Raw genomic sequence first — 23695 nt, 5'->3', positions numbered from 1 at the left:
CCTGCTGGATTTGGGTGGGGGGGTAGGCTTTGGCCTCTTTGTGTCCTCCCCACTTCCCTCCAGTGCGCCTCCAGGAAGCACTGGGATTCTAGAGAGCCCAGTTGGAAGCCACATCATTGGTTCTGTACCTCCACCTCCAGGAGGGGGAGAGCGGACGTGTGGGGGGAGCAGTCTGGGAGGGACCAGCGGTGGCCAGGACCAGGGGCACCCATGCAGATGCTTACTGGGGTCAGGTGGGCCGTGAGCAAAGCAAGCCAGCCGCACTCTTGGCACAAACACTTTGTACATATGTAGGATGTTTAAACTAGAATTTCACAGAGAATTAGTTTCCTCCTTGGTTTCACCGGAGACACCCAGCTCTCCTCTGCCTTTATCTCCTCGCCTTGTTACAATAGACGAACCAGAAATGCCTCTCCTCCTGAGTACACTAAAGAGGGCAACAGCCCAAGTGTGATGGTACTGGGGCAACTGGCACAGGCCGTGTGTTTGGAAGGCAGCTGGGAGTGGTGGGGAGTGGGGCAAGCTGCAGTGTCTGCCATCTAAAAGTGTCTGCCGCTCGGCTCTCGAAGACGGGCGGACCCCGGGGTATCTGGATGAGATGTTTCCCAAAAAAGCAGAAGGCTGGATTTCTCTAGGACAGCCCCTGACCTGAAAACCTGATCCTCCTGGAGTTCTCTGCCTGCCCGCCCTGTGCCCCCCCTCCCCAACCTCCTGCAGGCAGCTGTGAGCACAGCCCGCTGCCCCGGTGGCTGGTATGTCCACTGCAGCCACGGCCCGGAGTCTGGGGCCAAGAAGGCTGCGGCCCGCGGTCTGGCTTCCCGCTGAGGCTAAAGGAAGGAATAGCTCTGTGCTGACACCTGGCCTGCGTGCTCTCCCCATGGGAAAGGCATCGGCATGTACGGTGACACAAACAGTCAACTGCGCTGGTAAAGTGACGTTTATTTATAGGATGTGGTTTAAAATGGCTTTTAACTTTGAAAAACCGTTCAAGCCAGGAATGGCAAGGCTCCCCCTCCTTGTGGCCTCCTGGCCTGCTCTCTGGGAAGTGAGCGGTGCGGTGGCACAGGCCAGGAGCAGGTCCCCCAGGGGGGGACTCATTTCTTGGCCTTGGCCTTGGCCTTGCCCTTGCCCTTCCCCTTGACCTTCTCCTTGACCCTCCCTTTGCTCTTGCTCCGCTTCTTCTTCCTGGACCTGAGCATGGAGCGGACCAGGTAGCCCTTCCACAAAGCCTGGATGACCGTGGCAGCCCGCACCATGCGCAGCATCTCCTGCTCGGCCTCTGTTCTCTTCTTGGCATTGACCTCCCGCTCGGCCTGGATCTGGGAGAACTCCTCCACTAGTACGTTGTGCTTCTGCTTCAGCTCCTGCAGCTGGACCTTCTCCTCCTTATGGATGATGTCAAGCTCCTCGTACTCTTCCTGGGATGAGGGTCAGGGGGTGGGGATCACCAAGCATAGGGCGCCACCTGCCACCCTCCCCCGCGTGCGCCCTCACCCCATCCCAAAGGGGCTTCCGCCCCAACAGCGCCATCTGCACTAAGCCTTTCTGCATCCGAGGCCCGGATGAGAACAGGAGAGGTGATGTGGTCCATCCCCACTTGAGGTGGGACCTGACTAAAATCATCTCAGGAAGAAGGAGAGAACCCAGGCCGGTGGGTTGGGCGGACTGGGTTTCGCATCCCAGCTTGGCTGTGCCCTGAGGGGGCTTCATTTGTCCTCTGAGACATGGGGACGATTCCAAACCCAGGAAGTGGGTGGGAGCTTTCTACAGGATGAAATGATGGGGTGGACACAATGTGCTGGATGTGGTGCCAGGCATATAGTGGGGACAGAAACATGCAAGCTCAGGGGCGCCTGGTGGCTCAGTCGGTTAAGCGTCCAACTCTTGATTTCAGCTCAGGTCATGATCTCAGGGTCGTGAGATCGAGCCCCGCGTCAGGCTCTGCGCTCAGCGGAGAGTCTGCTTGGGATTCTCTCTCTCCCTCTCCCTCTGCCCCTCCCCTCACTCACGCTCTCTCTCTTTCTCAAATAAATAAATAAATCTTTAAAAAAAAAAATGCAGCTCCTGTCACTAAAGCTGTGTGTCTCACAAAGATACACAGAGTGGAACTTCCTCAGGTGACTGAGTAACAAGTTCTTCCTTATGTCCAACTATTGCCCCCTGCTGCAATTTACACCTATCTCCCTCTCTCCCTTCCACTCACTTACCAAGCATCTGCCAGAAGCAAACAGCTGAGTAGACTCGGTCTCTGCTGACGAGGAACCCACCACCCTCATTGGGTCCAGAGAAACAAGAGCATGGCCTCTGAAGTCCCTCCTCCCTGGCACTCATGATCAGAGACAGCAAGACCCCGACTTGCCCTTCCCCTGACTTGGGACCACTCAGAGGCTGATGTCATCCCCAGTGCTTGCCAAACCTTCCCGGCCCTGAAGCCGGGACCATGGGCCCCAGTGTTGTCACAAAGCTGTGGGGCGGCGGGGTGGGCTTGAAGGCGTCCCGTTTTCCAGGCCACCATTCCCTCAGCACTTCCTCCAGGCCAGATCCCGTGCTGGGTGCAAGCATTTGTGACAAAGCTGCCTCACCGCATCCCCGTCATGGTCCCAGCACGCTCCTTACTGCCTCTGGTGATCACAGGCGGAAGCAGGCTCGGAAAGGTCAAGCCCCTTGCTTCAGGTCCCCCAGCTGACAGGTGACACTAGAGTAGAGCCTCCAGGTGATAATGGGGACCATCTTCACTGCGCTATCCCAGCATGTGGCACAGTTCAGGCCCACAGTGGAAACTTTCTGGGTGACTGAGTGAAGTAGGGGAGGCAAGTTCATCCTGAGTCTGCGGGGAGGGAGCCCCGGCTGTGCGGCTGTCAGGAGCTGAGCGCGGAAGGGACCGAGAGTATGGGATGTGGACACTAGATGGAGCCAAGATCGTTGGGCCTAGCGACAAGCACTTAGTAGCTTCCAGCTTCGGGCTCCTTCCTTTTCCATCTCTCCCTTCACTGCCCCAGGCCAGACAAACCTGGGGCCTAAGGAAGGGGGCAGGGAAGCCTGTCTGGGGAGGCCCAGAGCTTGGCACAGACTATGGACCATTCCTAGAGGATCATGGGCAATGCACCTGAGAAACTGATTGCAGCACAAATACCTGCTTCTCACCCATCTCCATATCATACTTCTGGATCCAGTTCTCGATTTCCGTCTCCACTTTATATTTCTTCTAAAAAAATTCAATGAGTCAGTGTTTGATGGATTAATATGAATAGTAAACTGCACCAAGCTTGCTCTACACCAGGATTAATGCCTTGCCCACCGAATCTACACAAGGTAGGTTCTCCTCCATTTCACAGATGAGGAAACTGAGGATCAAATGTGCTAACTCATTTGCCCAAGATCACAGAGCTAACAAGTGGTAGAGTCTAGAATTGGAAGTCAGAGGTCTGACTCCAGAACATTCTAGGCAGAGGGAGTAGCAAGTGCAAAGGCCCTGAGGTAGGAACAGGCTTGTGGTGTTTAAGAATAGACATTGAGCCAGTGTGCCCGGAATGGAGTGGCTGAGGAGGAGCGGGGTCCCATGGAGGTCAGAGTGAGAAGCTGTGTCGTGGAAGGAAGTGTCAGCAGCAGAAGGAGTTCAGATCCTAGTGTAACAGAGAGGGGAAGCCATTGGATGGATTGAGATGTAGGAAAGGGACATAATCTAATTTGTTTGTAAAAGATCAGCTCCCATACATACCATGGAATGTTACTCAGCCATAGAAAGGAATGAAGAATTGATAAATGCTCATGTGGATGAACCTTGAAAACATGATGCTAAGTGAAAGAAACCAGACACAAAAGACCACATATTGTGTGATTCCATTTACATGAAGAGTCCAGAACAGGCAAATCCATAGAGACAGAAAGCAGATTGGCGGTTGCCAGGGGCAGGGGAAGGGGGAATGGGGAGTGGCTGCTAATGGGTCCAGGTTTTTATCTGGGGGGATGGAAATGTTCTGGAACTATCCAGAGGTGGGGGTTGTACAACACCGTGAATGTACCAAATGCCACCAAATTGTTCTCTTTACAATGATTAATTTTATATTACATGAATTTCACCTCAATGAAAAAGAAAGAAAGAAACCAGCTCCCTAATCCTACAGAGCAAGAGCTCTTCCCTTGGACACCATGGACAGGCTGGCTTCAGGGGGCCTGTGTCCCCAAGAATCATCCACCAGTTGTGTGTAGGTGCATCTGTGCCTTCTTAAGGAGGAGAGGCCCATGGCTTCCCCCAGGTGCTCAAGAGCCGTGACACTAAATGAGAACTGGGAACAAGGATTAGAGAAGGTGCCCTTTGCGAGGAAAGAGATCTGGAAGCAAGCTGGGTGTGTGCGCGCGGGGGCTCAGTGGAGATGGTGAGACAAAAGAAGATAAGAAAAAAGAAGAAGATAGCAGGAGGGGAAGAATGAAGGGGGAGAAATCGGAGGGGGAGACGAACCATGACAGATGATGGACTGAAAAACAAACTGAGGGTTCTAGAGGGGAGGGGGGTGGGAGGATGGGTTAGCCTGGTGATGGGTATTAAAGAGGGCACGTTCTGCATGGAGCACTGTGTGTTACGCACAAACAATGAATCATGGAACACTACATCAAAAACTAATGATGTAATGTATGGTGATTAACGTAACAATAAAAAAAGAAGAGATGACATTTACTGAACACTTCCTATTGAGTCTCATTAATTCTCCTAACAACCCGTTAGCCCAATCTGATCGCTTTCGTCTTAAAGATGGCAAAACTGCGCTGGAGGGCATTATGAAATTCGCCAGAGTGGTATGAGCACCTGCACGTCCTTTGCGCGACAAGGTGGGTATTATCACCCCTGGCGGGGGGGGGGGGGGCCGCTGCGAGTGGTGGTTGGCTCAGAGTAGTTAAGGAACTTGCCCAAGGTCACACAGCCAGTATGCTGCAGGATGAGCCAGTCTCTCCGCCCCTCCCCTGCCCTGGGGCCTCCCTTGTCCTCCCCCTGCCCCCCTGCTCCCTGCCATCCTGGGCACCTTCCTCAGCGCCTGCTCTGCCTCCCGGTTTTCCACAACCAGGTTGTGGTATTGGGACCTCAGCATCAGTAACTCCTGCTGGATCTTGGCCACCCTGGCCTGTGAGGCCCGGAAGTCGGCCTTCTGCTGCTTCTCGGCCTCCTGCTTGGTTCGAAGAAGGCTGTTCTCCGAGAGCTTGAGCACCTGGTGCAGGTGGTTTTTCAGTTCTTGGATCACAAAGTTCTCTTTCTCCACCTGGGCCGGGAAGACGAGAGGCTCCGTTACTCCCTCCTGGATGCCCGATAATCCCAGGAGAACCGGCATTCCTGCCCACTCCAGTAGGGCCGAGCAGGCGACCTGCCTTATTACCTCGCAGATTCCTACCCGTCACACCCCGGGGGGACAGAGACGGCCTGCTTACAGACAAGGAAACTGAGGCTCAAGGGGGCTGAGTCATCCGTCTGGGGCTGTACAGCTGAGCAGGGGCTCGAGGCCACGTCCGTCTGATTCAGAGCCCATGTTCTTGGCCGCCCCCCTCTGCTTCCTGGCTGGAGTGATGGGCACAGGCGAGAGCCTGCCGGGCGGGTCCGGGTCAGTGGCGGCGCTCCTGCCCGGGGCACAGAACGGAAGTGCTCAGCAAGCAGAGGCACCTGGCGTCATTCGTGAAAGTAGGAGATACGCAAACTGGGGGGATTGCCACCCACTGATGCCCGAGGGCCTGACTTGTCCCCTGCCCTCAGTTGGTTCTAAAACAGGAACGGGGGTGGAGGATGGGGCCGTTTTGTAAATAAGCTCCAAAGGCTGCTCCGAAGCCCTAGAGTCTCCCTCTGAGCACATCAGTGCTGAGGCTGGCTCATGCCAGCCGCCTTGGGCTGGGCCACGGGGGTCTGAGCTCGCTTCCTGCATGCAGGCTGCGCGGGGCGCTCTGGGACAAGCCTATCCTGTGGGCAAGGCTTCAGGCTCTAGGTGTTGGGTTCTAGAGCAGGCCGTATTTTCAGCAGTCAGGGCTTTTCTTGACCCCACAGCAGCCTAATTGGTGTCACCCCCTCGTTTTACACTGAGATCCAAGGCACATGATAAAATCTGCCCACCTGGAAAAATGGAATTTGACCCCAGGTCTGTCCAACTTGAATGCTAGAGCTGTTTCCACCACCCGAATGGGACCAACAAAGCCACTTGGGGCCCCTCTCCCGGTCCCTCACTGGCACCCTTCTAACCTGCGAGTGGTCTCCCCTGATTGAGCACCCAAGAGCCTGTCACCTCTCCACTCAGAAAATAGTTTTCAGGTGCGCCTGGGCGGGCTCAGTCGGTTAAGCATCTGCCTTCGGCTCAGGTCATGATCCCAGAGTCCTGGAATCGAGTCCCACATCGGGCTCCCTGCTCAGCAAGGAGTCTGCTCTACTCTCAATCTCTCTCTCTCTCTCTCTCTCAAATAAATAAAGTCTTAAAAAAAAAAGAAAAAGAAAAAGAAAGAAAATCGTTTCTATGCCCCTGTTTTGTGCCAGGCTCACTGGGGACATGACAGGGGGCCAAAAGAGACAAGGTCATTGTCCTCTTATGAGGATACCAGACCCACATCAAATCATCAAATAATTACATAAACATTTATCAGCAAACTCTGATGAATGTCTGAAAGGACAAAGTCAGTGAGAACATAAGGAAGGGGGGGTGGCCTGAGCCAGTGCGTGGGGGAGGGAGGGCGGCATGTAGCTTCGGAGGGCCTCGAGCTCTGTGCATCATGGGGGGCATGAAGGTGGAAGTGTCCGAGGCAGCTCTGGCTGGCTGCCCCTCAGGATCCATCCCCCCCGGAAAGGCTGGGGAGCAGAATGCTTCTCTGGGAACGTGGCCCCAGGGAGAGACCATCTTTCCCAGAATCCCTAGCCACTGGGTATGGCTAAGAACTGTGCGGTGGGCTACTTCCACCGGCAAGGATCAGGGCCCTCCTCCTCTTTCTTCCACCTGCTGGCTGGACCAGTGGTGACATGATGGGGGGCTTCTGGGTCCACAGTTAGAAGTCCTGTGGGGGACACAGCAGAAAGGTCAGACAGAAGGACCCTGGACCCCCGACAATTTCACGAGGCAGGGTTTCCGTGCCCGCTCCAGCTTTTCTACTAGAGAGAAATACATTTCCATCTCGACTAAGCCACTATTATTTTGGGTCTCTTTCTCGGCAGCCAGACCTATACTTAGACACCACCTCACAGGGACTTTGTAAGGCCTTAGGGAGAAAATGTACATAAAGCATAATACATAGTCTTGTGGCCCAACTGGTTATTAGGTTGGGATCATGTTATCATTTCCCTTCTTAAAAATTCTTCTAGAGCTTCCACCTGTCCCATCTGCCCCTCGTCCTCAAGACAGAGATGACATTCTTTGATCAGGCCTAAAAGGCATGATGTGATCTGCTGGCAAGGCCTATAAGTATTTACTATCCAGCCCTCTGTAGAAAAAGTTTGCCTGCTGCTGGCCTGGCAGGTTCCTGCCGACCTCTCTTGCCTTCCTCACTCCCTTTCATTCTTCATGTGTTGGCTTTGACGTCTCTGACCCTTTGGGTCTAAGCTCAGTTCTCTTGTGACACTGTCTTCTAGCACTCTATGCTTACCCTTCGTTGTACTTCTCAAAACTGTAATTAAATCAGCTCTTTAAGACCTACCTCGCATGAGGCGGGGGCCATGGGGACTCAGGCATAAGACCTGGTACCTGGCAAGTGCTCACAACAATATTTGTTGAGTGAATGAATGACAGCAGGCATTTCAATCACTGAGGAAAAAAACCCAACTGCCAAAAGGTCTGGCTCCTCCGTGCGGCTCCTTCCATAACCTAACCATTGCCATAAAGCCATACCTCTGTGTCCCTGCTCTTCATGCTCGCCGCCAATTCATTTTCAAGAGTCTCAATGATTTCTTGGTTCCTCCTGTTCCGTCTATTGATATCCTGTATGAACTGAGTCTTGTCTCTAGCTTCCACGGGACTAGTGAGTAGCCTCTCGAACAGGAAACCCCGCAGTTCTATCAGGCAGTCAATGAAATTCTGGGCTTCAGCACTTCTGCTCAGGGTGTGCATCTGCAAGAGCCTCACCACCTGTGGGTTATTGAGCAAGAGTCTCAGGATGTCCTTGGTGGATTCTTTGATCTGTTGCATAAGGGGCAGGAGGTGGGATTTCTGCAGTTCCATGGAGAGGAAGCGGTCTCTGAACCACCCTTCCTCCTCGAACTCTTCTTCCTCCTGCAGTCGCCTTTCTTTATCCTGCAGGTAAATGACACTGTCCAGGAGGCTGTGGCAGACCTTCTCGTGCTCTCTCACAGCCTTCATGATGTCCTCCCCCAGCATCCCCTCCAGAGTCTCATAATTGGCACTCACATAGGACAGCAGGGTCACCAACTCCACCTTGTGGATGGTCTCGTCCAGTACGGACATGACCCTCTTGGTCTCAATGGTGGTGAGTTTGGACTTAGAGGGGACCAAGGGTTTTAGCAGGGAGGCTGGCTTCCTGGATGGCTCTGCTGTCAGCCTCATTCTGTTGATGTCGGGGCCCTGGTAGAGAGGGGCCACACCGAGGACATCTAGAGCCATTTTCTGAGCCGTCTCCTTGCCTCCGTACGCCCTAGGCTGCACCGGTCTCCGGCTGTTATTGTCTCTGGCGACCCTGCGAAGGAAGGAGTGAGTGGTTAGTCGAGCCGTGCTGCGAGGATGTGGCTGATGTGGCCACGGCAGCCACACACGGTCGACGCTGAGAGTTCATCCCAGGTGCCCTGCAGCGAGTACACAGAACCTCTCACCGAAAGCAGTTTCTAGCTTTGTGACAGCATCGGGCCGCAAGGGTGGGAGGACCAAGTGGAGAGGGGTCAGGCAGGGAACACCATTCCGTTGAAGTGACTTAACTATGGACGATATTAAGTACCCACTGAAATGGATTTGTTCAGCCCTTTACAGTAATGAGCATTTAAATGCAACAGATATCATTTCAGGTGACTTCATAGGAATGAATAAAAGTCAATGCTAGTGGACTTTTTTTTTTTTTTTAAAGCATCTAAATACAGAAACCGAGTTACATGGGTGATGGAAAGAGTTGAGAGGCTAACCAGGGAAGGGGAAAAGCCACCCAGCCAGTGTCAGTGCAGGAGGCCACCACAGAAGGAGGTGGTGGCGAGCTTGGGGACAAGGGTCACCCTGGGGGAAGTTGGAACCACAGCTATTTCCTGTCCAGGAGGAGCTACAGCTCCCAAGGAGGAAGGGCCACTGCAGCCTGTGGGTGTCAGCAGCCTGAGGCAGAGCAAACGATGCCGCTGGGAGCAAATGGGACGAGGACCAGCACAGCACCTCCACACTGGTTTTTAAGTGTGGATGGCAAACATCAGGGTGGGGATGAACAAGGACTTGGAAACATAATTTTTAAAACCTGTTTCACTAAACGCGATGTCGTATCCTGGATTGGATCCTGGAACGGAAGATGAACACTAGTAGGACAACGTAAAATCCAAACCAAGCTGATAGCGTAGTTTGCAGCATTGTACTAATGTTAATTTCTTGCTTGTGACAGACACGTCATGGCTATTTAAGATGTTAACATTGTGGGAGCTGAATGAAGGGCATTTGGGAATCCTGAACTATCTTTGCAACTTTTCTGTAAATCTACAATTATTACAAAATAAAAGGCTTATTTAAAATTAAAAACGCTCAGAAAAATGTATGGCAGCAAATCAGAGATCATTCTATGACGTTGTCCGCATGGCACGACAGCTGAGTACTAGGTTTGCAGTAGCCCCACTTGGGTTCAGACCCTTGCTGGGGGACCTGGGGCTGGCTGTCTAATCCCCCTAAGCCTGGGCTTCCTCGGCCATAAAACCGGGATCCTATGATTCAATGGGAAGCTTCTGGCACAGGGCCTGGACATTGTGAGTACTCAATAAATAATAACTAGCATGATTAGCCCAGGGAAACTGAGATCCCAAGTCCAGGACTCGGTGATTTCGTCGTCTGAGTGTCTGGGCTTGGCTGGAGATCCGGATGTACCTGCCCAGGACTGGCTGGGCCTCCCAATGTACCATGTTTAAGAGGGACCCCACCATGTCCCCATCCCTCACCCTGCTCCTTTATCCCTCGTCCTGATGATTGGCAATGCTGCCACCCTAGTTGCTTGAGCCGGAAACCCGAGTGCCCCCCCCGACTCTCCTTACCCCCCAGTTCCCAGCCCCTGTTCTCCCAGTGTTCTCTCCTTGACAGCTCCCAGTCCTTCTGTTCTTGGCAGCCTCTCTGCCACTGAGTGAGGGCCTTATAATCTCTCACTTGGATGAATAAAGAGCTTCTTAACTGGTCTGCTTACATCTGCTCCTGATCCCTGCAACAAGGATCATCCCCGCAGTCATCTACTCCGGCATTTATTGAGACCCTGGGGATAGAAAAGAGATGCAAGGTATGGTTCCTGTTCTCCCAGAGTTTATAACCTAGTTTGAAATGTGAAACATGCACACATGAAGGTTCAACAGCTATAGGAAGAAGGGCATGAAGCTGTATTCACAGAATAGGTTGAGGTCATGACCAGCCTTCAACAGCACACTGGGGACTTTGGAGTTTATCTTGTAGGAAATTGGGATCCATTTTGATTTCAGGAAACAAGTAACAGGATAAAATCAGATTTTTGAGAAAGAACAGTCATAGTGGATGATTTATAGGGAAAGGGTTGGTGGCAGGTAGGTAAGTTGGGATATTATAAACCTTCCACCTCAGGGCCTTTGTGCATGCTGTTTTTTCTTCTTGAGACACTCTTCCCCCTCATCCTTGCTAAGTTAATTCTTTGTACTCAGAGCTCAGTTCAGGTGTCCCTTCCTCATTCTCTGGCTTCCAGACTTGGTCAAATTCTTGTAGTAGGTTCTTATAAGGCCACACCCCTTTTTTGCAGGCACCATCCTCATCCCAATCTCCTTCCCTCTTCCCTATACTGTAGTGGCTGGAAATACTCAATGCTCAACTTCTCAACCTCTTTTAGAGTTAGGAGTGGCTACAGACACTGTTAGAGCCAACAAAATTGAGAAGTTTTCTAGGGGCTTCTGGGAGACCTTATTTCTTCCCAATACAAAAGACAGACATTATTGGCTTTACCTCCATTCCCTGAACTTGGGTTTTAGTGCTGGAGAAGTGGCAGCCACTTTGTCAATGAGAAGAAAAGGTTAAGAGAATTGCAGGAATGCTGTCCCTGATGTCATTGAGCCACTGGACCTTCCGAGGGTCCATCATCCCTTACCCAGATGACCGCGATAACCTCTTCACTGCTCACCCTGCTTCTGCCCACCTGCCCCACAGTCTCGTCTCATCAAAGCAGCCAGAGGGAGACTTTTAAAATGTCAGATCCTTTCACTCCTCTGCTCCAAATCCAGCTCCCCAGAGCTGATTGTTACAATTTCAGGGTATTTGTGAGCTGGTTGTGAAGCCTTCAGTAGCTTGAAATCAGCCATGGTGGAAGTATTATACCATGGAAATTGGCAAATACTACAAATCAGCACCCCTCCCCTCCAGGCTGGTTGTTGAATGTTTACCAGCACACCACCACTCCAACAGCTCCCCATCTCACTCAGGATAAAAGCCAAAGTCCTTATAGTGACAGGAAGGCCCTCCATCATCTGGCCGCTGCGACCACTCGCTCTTCTGTCCTCATACCGACCTTTTTGCTGTTCCTTGAATATGCCTTTGCGCTTGCTGTCTGCACACCACTACCCCCAGCCCCCCAGCCCCAGGTCTGGAACATTCCTCTAAATAACTGCAAAGCTTTTTCCCTCACTCACTTCCTTCTCTGCTCAAATCTCAGGGTGATAGTGAGTGCTTTCCTGATTTTCTTCCTAAAATATAAACCCTCTCCTCCTCCCTGCCCTTATCCCCTTATCCTGTTTATTTTTCTCTCAGTTAAGTATCACTATCTGACGTTTCTAAATGGGCCTGTTTGTGTACTGTCTGCCTTTTCCCCTCCTCTAAAAAGTGAGCTCCAATGAAGGTAGGGGCTTTATCTATTTTGATCACTGCTACATACCCAGCTCTGAAAAAGAACACCTCCACCTCGTCTTGGGGAGAGGTGTGGGGCTGGCACGGACGGGCTACCTGTGCCGTTCTCATGGTCACATTCTTTTTTTTTTTTTTAAAGATTTTATTTATTTATTTGACAGAGAGAGACAGCGAGAGAGGGAACACAAGCAGGGGGAGTGGGAGAGGGAGAAGCAGGCTTCCCGCCGAGCAGGGACCCCGATGCGGGGCTCGATCCCAGGACCCTGGGATCATGACCTGAGCCGAAGGCAGACACTTAACTGACTGAGCCACCCAGGCGCCCTTCATTGTCACATTCTGTCTGTGGATGCCAGAAATGTTTTGAAGGAGTCATCAGGACTTAATGAGTGAGACCGTTTTATATTTGTGGGCCTGGGAGAGAAAGATGGGGCCCTTGAGAAACTAGGAAAATTGGGGGCAGAGGTTTGGAAGGGAGGACAAAGCTCATTTAGTTCTCGCTCCTGTCACTGGTGTAGACAGTGGACAAGGGTGTCTCTGCCTCCCCGGGACCGATGTCCTCTCTGTCAGGTGATAGCGCCCCAGTTTTCCGTTGGGGAGCTCATCCTCTCTCCCACTGTGTGCAGTCCTGGTGGGACTGCAATCAGAAAAGGATGGGAATCCTGAAGAGTCACACGTGGGTGGGAGATGGTGGGAGCCGGGTCACACCAAGTGGGGGGGTTCCTAAAGATCCTGCACCAGGATCCCCAGAAATTTCCTTGGGTGCTGTCCTTTCTGTGGCCCGTTCTTCAGCTTTCCTTCACCATTTTGCTTTAGCCACAGTGTCTGTGGCTTGCAATCAAAGAACCCTAGCTGAGAATAGTCTAGGCATCTGACAATGAACGATCCAGATCCAGGGGGTTCCGGGGGGCTTGGGGATGAAGACATAAATGCAAGGGAAAGTTGCTGATATCTGAAGCCACAAGAGATATTCAGTTCTCCAAACCAGAGCAAAAGGAGAGAAGAGTGGGAATCAGAGGAACATCTCAAGTGACTACAAGCCAGGAAGAAAGGCAGTCAGATCAGATGCTAAGGATGCTTCTTGGTTCCTTGGCCAGGCAAAATGGGTCCCAAAGTCAGAATCCTCTGGGAGCTGACAACTGAGTCGAGGAGGGCCATTATCTTGCATCTCTTTGTTTCCCACCCCCTTTCTGCTCCCAAGTCAATCTCATGAATTCCCTTAAGGCTTTTCCTGAAGATAACGTTTTTTGGGACAGCCGGGAGCTTCCTCAGCTCCTCTCAGGGAGGACGAAGGACCTTTGCCCCGTGACCACAGGATGAACTTGAACCAAGTGTTTCTCGAATGCATTTCTCCCCATTGTCCCCCAAAGCTCTCAGGCATAAATCAAAACGCCTGAATTCTTCAGAGATTGCGGCTGGGAATGCAATGTTATATGAAATGTTTCCAATTTGCTTTCAGCCAAATTACCTCTTTTGCTTTAAAGGGCAAACTTGTTTTCTTTGATTATGATGACGCCCATCAGTTTTTGACAGCTCATTTGGGTGAACACGAAAAAGCCAGTGGAACGAGGATCGAGGGAAATGCATCTGACTCTGAGGACAAAAATCACTGGAGAATCTCTTTTCCTTGAATCCTAATATGATCGTTTCATGTCCTTTTTAATGCCACCAACCTTAATATTTAAATCATTTCCAACTTAAGCCTCTCCTTTTAAAATCCCTGCCCTGAGAGTGAAGCAAGACTGTTAATGGATGGGGAACTTTAATTGGATCTTCCCTTTATTTGTCATTAATTCTGCTGATGAACTTTATAAATGGAAATATATCTTTATCATGCAAATTATACCTCGTCTTCATTCAAATGGGCTTGTTGGATATTTTATTACTTTCACTCTCAGAACATTTTGAAAAAAAAAAAAAGGTTTGAGCGAAATTATATTTTTTTCCTTTGGGAGAAAAAGAGGAAGAAAATCCAACCCTTGCAAATACCCCACAAATCCAACAATGGTACATGGAATAGTCAGAGGGGGTTAAACAAAACTGGAGTGTGTGTGTGGGGGGGGATCTCATTTTATTTCATTTTATTTTGGGGGGAATCTCATTTTAAAGAATGCCATTTTAATATTAGCTAACTCTTGAGAACTAACTCCATGCCAAATGCTGTTCTAAATGCTTTGCGGGAATTAACTCCTTCATTCCTTACAACAACCTTATGAGGTAGGTGCTTTTATTAGCTCTTTTTACAGACAAAGAAAGAGAGGCAGGCAGGGGGAGTTTAGATGCTTTCATGAGTTTACAGCTCCTAAGTGGCCAAGGTGGGGTCTCAGCCCAGGCAGTCCCTGTAACTGCTGTTCTGTCTGGTCTCATCATTTTTGGATCGACTTTTATAGTGGACCAGGCACAGTGATTCTTTGCTGGTCCAGTTTCAATGAATCCTGTCAAGCAGAGACCCAGAGGACAGACGTGTTCAAGATTCAGTTCCTATAGCATTCAATCTACTTAGCGACTACAAATATGAATTTTCATATTTGTCATTTTATATATATGTATACCTCCACCGGTAGTGTTCCTGCTGGTGTCACATTCCCGTGGGTATACCCAGGATTAGACACAGTTTGCAACAACAGAGCCGTCACCCCATCCCTCTCACCTAGCTCAAGAGAGCTTATCAGAATGCAAGTGAGTGAATGGCTGAATTATTTTAGGGTAAGCCTTGAATCATCTCTCATTGACTTTTATGTTTTTGAGTCAATCATTTACATACTTTGGAGACTATTATAAACTAATTACCGAGACACACCTCACAACTGGTCACAACACAGGGATCGTTGGGCAGCATGAGGCTGCCATGTATGAAGCAGAACATGGGTTCTGGGTCAGGAAAGAAGGCTTCATGAGGGTTAGTTCTAATTCAGGGTTGTCCATATCTCTCACTAGCATGCCACCTTTGGGATTTCTGCCAAGTCTATAGACCAAGCTGTACTCTTATCAACTCAACTTTTTTTTTCCTGAAGTATACTTTCATTCTTAAGTACTTTTCATTAAAAAGTATCTCCACTGTAACTGGAAAAATCTATATCATTTTCCTTATATAAAAGGTAATAATGTCTACAGCCTGATATTTTACTCTAGCTGGATGCTATTGCCCAGGGATGATGAGTGTGAGCCCAGATCTCTATTGTTGAAAAGCAAGATTAGCAAGTGGTAGAGAGATGTTATAGACATACTAACAAAAAGGGAGAAGAGATAAATGACTAATGTCAAGAAGGAAAGAGGGGCCATCACTACTGATCCCATGGATGTTAAAATGATAATAAAGGAATATAATGAACTACTCTATGGCCATACATTTGATAACCTAGATGAAATGGACCAATTCTTTGAACATACAATCTACCAAAACTCTCACAAGAAGAAGTAGATAATCTTTATATATTAAAGAAATTGATCAATAATTAATAACTTCCCCAAACAGAAAACTCCAGGTCTAGAAGATTTCACTGGCGAATTCTACCAGACATTTGAGGAAGAAATTACACCAATTCTCTAACATTTCTTCCAGAAAATAGAAGCATAAGGAATATTTCCTAACAGATTCTATGAGGCTAGCATTACTCTAATACCAAAATAGGCAAATACACTATAAGAAAGGAAAGATACAGACCAATATTTCTCACAAACATAGACACAAAAATCCCCAACATAATATTCACAAATTGAATCCAACAAGGTATAAAAAGAATTATATCTCATGACCAAGTGGGATTTCTTCCATGTCTGCAAGGCTGGTTCAATATTCAAAAATCAATTAGTGTAATCCATCACATCAACAAAAAGGAAAATCATATCATATCAACAGATGCAAAGAAGCATTTGACAAACTCCAACACCGTTCATGCCTTAAAAAAAAAAAACACAGCAAAAACAACAACAACAAACTTCTCAGCAAATGAGGAATATAGTGGAATTACCTCAACTTGATAAAGAACATCTACAAAAACCCTACAGCTAGCATCATACTTAATTGTGAGAAACTAGAAGTTTATTCCCTAAGATCAGGAACAAGACAAGAATGTACCCTCTTATCCTTCCTGTTTAACATCATATTGGAAGTCTTAGCTCATGCAACAAGACAAGAAAAGGAAGTAAAATGTAATACAGATTAGGAAGGAAGAGATAAAACTATCTTTATTCACAGATGACATGATTATTTATGTAGAAAATCCCAAAGAATCAATATACACACTTCTGGAATTACACAATTACAGCAAAGTTGCAGGATATAAGGCTAATATACAAAAGACTTATTAACACCAAACTGAGACTTTCTCATTGACATAATTAGAATTCAAAGAGACCTGAAAGGGGTCTTCAGCAAAGGCTTCTCGTCACCAGAATCAATGTAAATAGCATGAGTGCCATGTGTGTATCTTTCTTCCTAAACCAGGTATTGTTGAAATAAAAAAGTGAACGAACCACATCCTCTCTGATACCAGCCTTAGTAGTACATATATTCCTAGACAAGTTCATAGTACATGGATTCCTAGACAACTAAGTATTTCCTCAGTGATTCCTAGCTTCGATGGAGATTTTTTTTTGCCTTCCTAGCCCCAGTCTTGGTACTTCCCATGATTAGACAAAAAAGGGCTGCTTGCAGGGTAGCTGTGAGAGAGCTAAGAAAGAATGGTTTAGGGTGGGAAATATGGTTAGAGGTAGAGATGGCAAAGAGATGTTTTCACAAGAGATGGAGCTCATGGTCTTTGTTTTTATTTTCTACCCTAGTGGAAAACTTGCAATTCCGGCATGATTGCAGATTGAATAAAACCATGTTGTGGATTCCACAATTTGCATAGCTGTTTCATGTACTTTTGACAGCTGTCACGTTTCTGAGATATACAATTCCCACCCACCCCAGGCCCTCAGGACCTAACACTAACACTAACCTAACACTAACACTAACCTAACCTAACATTCCCTGCTTCACTCCCTGAGGTCATGCTCAGGACTCAAAGAAGTCTTTGATGGCTAAGGGATTCCTGGTCACTTAGTTCTGATTTCACCACCTACTTGCTGGGTTAATAGGCAGAGGCTTTGCCTTTGAAGCAGGAGGAATTTTCCTTTTAGCCTCAGAAGATCCCATTACTCTGGAACCATGAAAATAGCTTTCTTCAGAAGAACTCTGTATGCTTTATCTGAGCTTTCTATGTCTAGAATGGAGAGAGGGGCTGGAAAAGGGTAGAAAATCCATGACAGAGACTGTTATCCCAAACCACAATGGCATAGTAGGCGGTCAACAAATCACTGTTGAATAAATGAAGAGATAGCAAATCCAGCTTTAACAATAGGCCCATTTCCTCACACGGAGGTGTCGGCTTATTTCAACCAGAACATAGTGTCATGTTTTAACAATGAAAACTATGGGCCAAGATTTGGCCTGTTTCCCATCTCTGTACTCAGGGCTTGGAATTTTTAAACAAAAAGATTTAAATCTAATTTGTTTTTCTTTTTTATAGTTTTTTTTTTTTTCCTATTACCACTTTTGAACTATTACCCAATCCTCTCTTGTCCTTTTTGAGAACCTATGTTTTGTGGGTTACATTTGGTTTGCAAAAGATTCCCAGGCGGGAGCTGTAGCAGTGAACCCTGGAAGTATTAACAGAAGGAATCTCATCTGCAGTGATGACTCCATGGCTGTGGGCTCCAACGTGACCCCATGCTTTGGAGACAGAGGACACTGAATAGTGATGGAGCCTGGGAGGGAATGTGTTCCTGGGAACAGATTTCTAAACTTCTGGTTCTAATGAACACCCTCTACCGGACACTGGCCACAGCTATAGCCCTGGGCAAATTCACTTGACCTTCTGGGCCTTCATCTCTGAAGTAGAAAAGAAAAACATGAGCCTACTGCACTGTGATTAAGTTTGTGGGTTCTCGTGTCAAGCAAATTTGGAGTTCAATCCTCACTATGTGGCATTAGGCAAGTCAATCAACCTCTGTAAGCTTTGGCTTCCTCATCTGTAAAATGGGGACAGTGATGGAACCCATGCTCAAGAGAACTGTCGTGAGTATGAAATAAAATCCTGGCTCAATAGTGTTTAGCCTTTATGACTTTTATTATGACTTCAAAAATAATATAATTGAGGATTAACATTTGAACACTTCTTAAAATAGGAGATGTATTTTTCCTCAATATATACTTTTTTTGTGTGCAGAAGGGTTTATAAAGAGCCAAAATGGAACCAATTTTGACTCTTTTTTTACTATTTGTTTTTAATTTGACTGGTTCGTACATTATTTTCGTTTTTCTGCTGGTGATGGAGGAGGGCTGGAGCCCCTTAAGCGTCTCCTTTTCCGGCCTCCTCCTCCTTACAAAAGTCACCATGATTTTTAATTCCTTTTTTGCTTACAGTGTAGCTTCAGGAGTGTTTATTTCTGGTTAAATCCAACTGTGGGTAGTATCTCTGTGGTTGAGACAGAAGGAAGAATTTCCTGGTGGTGCATTTAGAGTCTTCTAAAATAAACTTCCCCCACTTAAGAAAAATATTTAAATCATCATCTTATCAAATGCAAAACACAGGCTTTTCCTGACTGTTTGATTACGTTGAAGAAGTGTCTTTTTTTAAACCAAGGACTGTGACCCCTTAGTGAATGGGGAAATCAATTCACCCATTGGGACTGGCGTTCAAAACAAATGAAATAGAATAGAAAATATTAGAGCGCATTGCATGTAGTAAGTATTCATGTGTAATTAAACACGCGTGTGCTGGGTCGAGAAGGAAAATGTATTTCTTTGTCCGGTTTGTGGTTAAAAAAACAATGTGTTTTGGGGCGCCTGGGTGGCTCAGTCGGTTAAGCAGCTGCCTTCAGCTCAGGTCATGATCCTGGGGTCCTGGGATAGAGCCCCACGTCTGGCTCCCTGCTCAGCGGAGAGCCTGCTTCTCCCTCTCCCTCTGCCTGCCACTCTGCCTCCTTGTGCTCTCTCTCTCTATCTCTCTGTCAAATAAATAAATAAAATCTTTAAAAACGGCAACAACAACAATGTGTTTGAAAGCCCCCATGTTAAAGGCATTTTGATTGGTCATAGAGTATAACCTGCTGCTATTATTTGAAAGCTAAGGTCAAAGATACTTTTCCCCCGATGCTCTGTGTTTCAAATGATCTTGATTTGCAATCATGTTTGCCTTCAGTTCCACTAACTAGGGCCTGAAGGGAAAGGTAGGTGTGTGTGTGTAGGTGTGTGTGCGTGTGTGCATGTATCATTTGCCTTGTATGAAAATATCAGTCCAGGGGCACCTAGCCAGCTCAGTAGGAGGAGCATGCAACTCTTGATCTCAGGGTTTTGAGTTTGAGTCCCACATTGGGTGTAGAGGTTACTTAAATAAATAAAACTTTAAAAAAAAAAAAAGGAGAAAAAGAAAATATCAGTCAGGACAGGGTTTCTCAAGCTCCACACTATTGACACGTTAGGTCAGATGATTCTTTGTCTTGGGGCCCTCCTGTGTGCTCCGGGATGTTTAGTAGCATCCCTGATGTCTACCCATTCGATGCCAATAGCACATTTCTCCCACCACCAGTTCTGATCAGTTGGAGACAAAATGTCCCCAGACATTGCCAAATGTCCCTGTGGCGTGGGGGTGGTGGATCGGGGGATGCCCCTGGTGGAGAGTCACTGGTCTAGACCACAATGGCCTTGCTCCTCTATAAAACTCCTGGCTTCCCCACCCTAAGTCCAGTGCTCTAACCAGGTTCAAAGGAAGGCTTGTGCCTGGCTAGCTCAGCTCTGTTTGACAAGCTGAGTTCTGTGCCATCTGAAGCTACCATCAGTTACAGAGTCAAGATCAGGTTCATAAGCCGGGTGTTAGGAGACCCAGGGGCATGACTCTCCCCTGCTGGGGCTCTTGGAATAAGTCTGAGCAAGCCCCTTATCTCTCTGGCATCTGGGGGATACAACACTTGTCCTAGCCACATCAAAAGGGTGGAGGAGGGCTGATTTACTAGATGGGAAAGCCCTTTTGAGAGTTAAAAGCCCTCTTCAAAGGGGAGTGATAATTATTATATGTTGAGGCGTAAATCAGGTGGTGCCTCATTGCCCTGAGCACTTGTCTCCTAGGGAAAAAGTGTGGGGGAGAATTTAGCACTTGAGCAGAGAAGACTTGCCACTTTCATCGAATTTTTCACCATAAACGGAGTGAAAACCCAAGCTAAAGCCATGGCATTTATGTCTGACCACATATACCTAGAATGTTCCTGAGGGATGCCTTGCTCAGAGCTGGGGCAGAGTTCTGTCTGGGATGCCCTGGGTAGCCTGTCCAGCCTGGAGGCAGGGAGGTTGATGCTGGGACTCTATCGCCTGTTATCACTGCTTCCAATCTAAGGCTGTTTGGGGCTTTCTGGGAGGAGGGTGGAGTCTGGGAAAGGGAATAATGGGGTGGATTCTTGCCTTCTACTAACTACTTGTGTATATTGAGAGGAGGCATGAACAGTGACCTCAGACCTCACCCCTTCTCATGCTTGCTTTTCCTGCCATTGTCACTACTTTGCCTTTTGTCCTGGCCTGGCCTGGCTATCCGGCCCTGATTCTATTCTCACTTCCTCTTGACCACCTTACGGGGGGCCCAGGGAATAAGAAAGTCATCCTGATTTGATTGGTTAGGAAATCCAGCCACGGGGCGCCTGGGTGGCTCAGTCGGTTAAGCGTCTGACTCTTGGTTTTGGTCTCACTCTTGAGGTCGTGATCTCAGGTTTGGGAGATCAAGCCCCGAGTTGGGCTCGGTGATCAGCCATGGAGTCTGCTTGAGATTCTCTCTCCCTCTCCTTCTGCCCCTCCTGCTCATACTCGCTCTCTCTCAAATAAATAAACAAATCTAAAAAAAAAATAAAATCCGGCCACAACAGCTTCCCTCCTTGCTCAAGAGGAGAAGGCTTGGGTAGGAGGTGGTAGGAGTTTTAAACAGGGAGTGACTGACAAGACCAGACCTACAACCTGGGAAATTGTGGTAAAAGGGTTGGCAGGCGCAACATGACAAGAGGATCAGGTTTGGAAGGCTGTCGCAATGTCCAGGGAACAGACGAGGGTGGCCTCAAGGAGAGACAAAGCAGTGGATGGGCTCCAGAAACATCGAGAAGGCAAAATCAATGTGATGAGGTGAAGGACTGGACATGGGGGACAGAGGAGAAGGAAGTGAGGGATGATGTCTAGTGCGCTGGCTCAGGCGTCTGGATGGATTGTTTTGGTGTTTACCCAAAGGGTGAACACTGGAAGAGAAGCAGGAGTTGAGGGTTTGGGTATTTATTGTTGGTAGAACTTGCTATCTATTTGCCAAGCCTTGAAAACTGTGGGGCTGTGTGTGCCTGGAAGGAGCACCTCTTCCTAATTCACACCAAGGCACTAAAGATGTATAGAGTGCAGCCACCGGAGTGGGACATCTATGAGATGTGCAGGAGTGGTTGGGTACCTGGAATAGGTTTCAAGAAAGACCCAGAAAGACCCAGAAAGGTGAGAGCTGTCACCGCACAGATGGTGACTAAAGCCATGGTGCGGGCAGGGGACATGCAAAGTGAGAAGGATGAAGCCCCTTCATTCTTTTGATGACATTCCTTCTCATTGGCTTCAGCCTACCTGACGTCCTGCCCTCACTCTCAGTACTGCAGCCACACTGGTCTCTAAAGTGTTCAAAGCACCAGGATCGTCATACGCCATGTTCCTTTTGCCAAACCAGTTCTCAACCCCTAGATTAGCTAATTCTCAACCTTCGAGTCTCAGCTCAATGGCAGTCTCTCCCCAGACTGGAAAAAAAAGTGCACTATAATCTCCGGAAACCCTCTGCACCTTTTCTGTACGGTACTGATCACGGGTGTAATTTTTTTCTTTTTACAGCTCTATTGAGGCATAATTTACATACCATAAAATTTGTCCATTGTAAGTGTACAACTCAATGACTTTTTTGGTAAATGCTAAGTTATGCCACATCACCACAAAATTTCTGTCACTCCCCAAAATTCCCGTGAGCTAATTGGCAAGCAATTTCCATTCCCAACTTTAACTTTTCTGGATATATCATATAAATAAAATCACGTAAATGGAATCAGATAGCACGTAATCTTTTGCATCTGACTTTGGGCTTAGCACAGTAATTTTTAAGCAGGGGTGACTCTGGCCTCCAGGAGACATTTGACAATAATTTGGAGATATATTTGGTTGTCACAGCTGGGAGGGAGTAGAGGCTGGGGATAACACTAAACATCCTGCTCTGCACAGCATGGCCCCCTACAACAGAGAATTATCCAACCCAAAAGGTGCCAAGGTTGAGAAACCCTGACTTAGCCTAATATTTTTGAGGTTCATCCATTTTGTAATGTGTATCATCATTTCGTTCCACTATTCTACTTTCTGTCTCTATGAATTTGGCTATTCTAGGTATCTTATATAAGTGTAATCATACATATTTGTCCTTTTGTGACTGGCTTATATTTACCTAGCATTATGTCTTCATGGTCCATTCTAGTAACCTTTATCAGAATTTCATTCCTTTTAAAGGCTGAATCTAACTCCATTGTGTGTATACCACAAAATGTTTATCCATTCATCCATTGATGGACTTGAGTTGCTTTTTGGGGAAAGGATTTGTTGACCTCCATGCTGCATCATTCTGGAAATGAATCTCCGCAGGCATAATTATACATTTATCTGTATATTACTAGATTAATGACTACCTCGCACATTAGACAAGCTCCATGAGTGGAAAAATGAGGGGTTTTTTGGTTGTTTTTGATCACTTTACCCCAACACCTGGTAGTAGGCACTCAGTGAATACTTGTTGAATATATGAATATTTAAGGTATGGAACCAGATGACCCCCCCCCCCATCCATTTTAAGCAGGAAGAGTCAAGGACAAATGTGCTTTAGGAAGAAAAAGAATTGCCAGTATTTACTGAGCTCAGCTCCATGCCAAGCTTTTCGTTGCCTCACCCCATTTAATCCTTACAACAAACCTTCTGAATGTACAACGAAATCACATTTTAAGGCCAAGAATGGGAGTTAAGTTCTAAAGTTGTTAGCACAAAAGGCAAAAATTGGTATAATCAAAATGACCTAATCTGAACACTCACGCAAGTAAGATGCCTTTCGTTGCATGCTCGCCTTGGAATGCATGCATGGCCGTTGGGTGGAATGGTAGGGAATTTATAAACTACCCTTTCATCCCCATCACCTATGTTTGACTTGAAATTAGCTAACCAGGATGTGACTCCACTTGACTGGTTTCATCCACGCTTTAAGGATGAAGAAGCGGGGATGCGAAGTGGTACGCAGAGGGGCAGAATATAGGCAGGGACACAGAAAGATGTCCAGGAATCCTGGCAGGCAGTGGAGAGGGAGGTCTGGAATGAGGCAGGGGCTGGAGGGCACTGTCTGGAGCACGGACAGGATCATGGTGAGGGCTGCTGATTCTTCGGGCAGCCAAAGCATAGCGGGCTGGACCCCATTCCACATCTCCCTCTCATTCCCGGCCATTCCCCACCTGGTCAACTCACCTGCTTCGAGGGCTCCAGGTTTCTCAGCGCAGTTCCCTCCGCGGTGCCTGCGTTGCTAGGTTACCCGCCAATCACTGAAGGAGGGACTCGGCACCTGACTGACTTTCCTTTTCACCATTCAATTTCTTGTTCCTCTCAATTCGCCCCACCTCCTGTGGCCTGACCAATCAGAAGC

The 23695-nt window shown here is 47.9% G+C and overlaps 1 protein-coding gene across 2 annotated transcripts; it reads right to left on the bottom strand.

The window, feature by feature from the left end:
* Window positions 1–927: 927 nt before the first annotated feature.
* IQCD (IQ motif containing D) lies at window positions 928–23648 on the bottom strand. Of its 2 annotated transcripts, XM_032431597.1 has the most exons (6): window positions 23521–23570; window positions 10321–10386; window positions 7842–8643; window positions 5019–5252; window positions 3134–3205; window positions 928–1418 (listed from the first exon to the last, which is right to left on the bottom strand). In XM_032431597.1, coding segments are annotated over exons 2-6 (1434 nt in total). In that variant the 5' UTR covers window positions 10323–10386; window positions 23521–23570; the 3' UTR covers window positions 928–1094. The 2 variants fall into 2 exon arrangements, with proteins under 2 accessions (XP_032287488.1, XP_032287489.1); XM_032431598.1 differs by lacking the exon at window positions 10321–10386 and having other exon boundaries at window positions 23521–23648.
* Between the last annotated feature and the right edge of the window lie 47 nt (window positions 23649–23695).

Source organism: Phoca vitulina, unplaced genomic scaffold, assembly GCF_004348235.1.
Source record: "Phoca vitulina isolate PV1807 unplaced genomic scaffold, GSC_HSeal_1.0 scaffold46, whole genome shotgun sequence".
In the NCBI taxonomy this organism is placed as follows: Eukaryota; Metazoa; Chordata; class Mammalia; order Carnivora; family Phocidae; genus Phoca; species Phoca vitulina.
Note: the sequence above shows the minus strand (reverse complement) of the source record. Positions and strands in the feature narration are given on the sequence as shown.

What these genes read in the sequence shown, in the direction of transcription:
- IQCD (XM_032431597.1), bottom strand. An exon ending in TGAAGAGCAGGGACACAGAG is followed by an intron (nt 5,253 to 7,841) that starts GTATGGCTTTAT and finishes TTCCCGGCCCAG; the next exon opens with GTGGAGAAAGAGAACTTTGT. An exon ending in CAGAGCAGGCGCTGAGGAAG is followed by an intron (nt 3,206 to 5,018) that starts GTGCCCAGGATG and finishes GAATTTTTTTAG; the next exon opens with AAGAAATATAAAGTGGAGAC.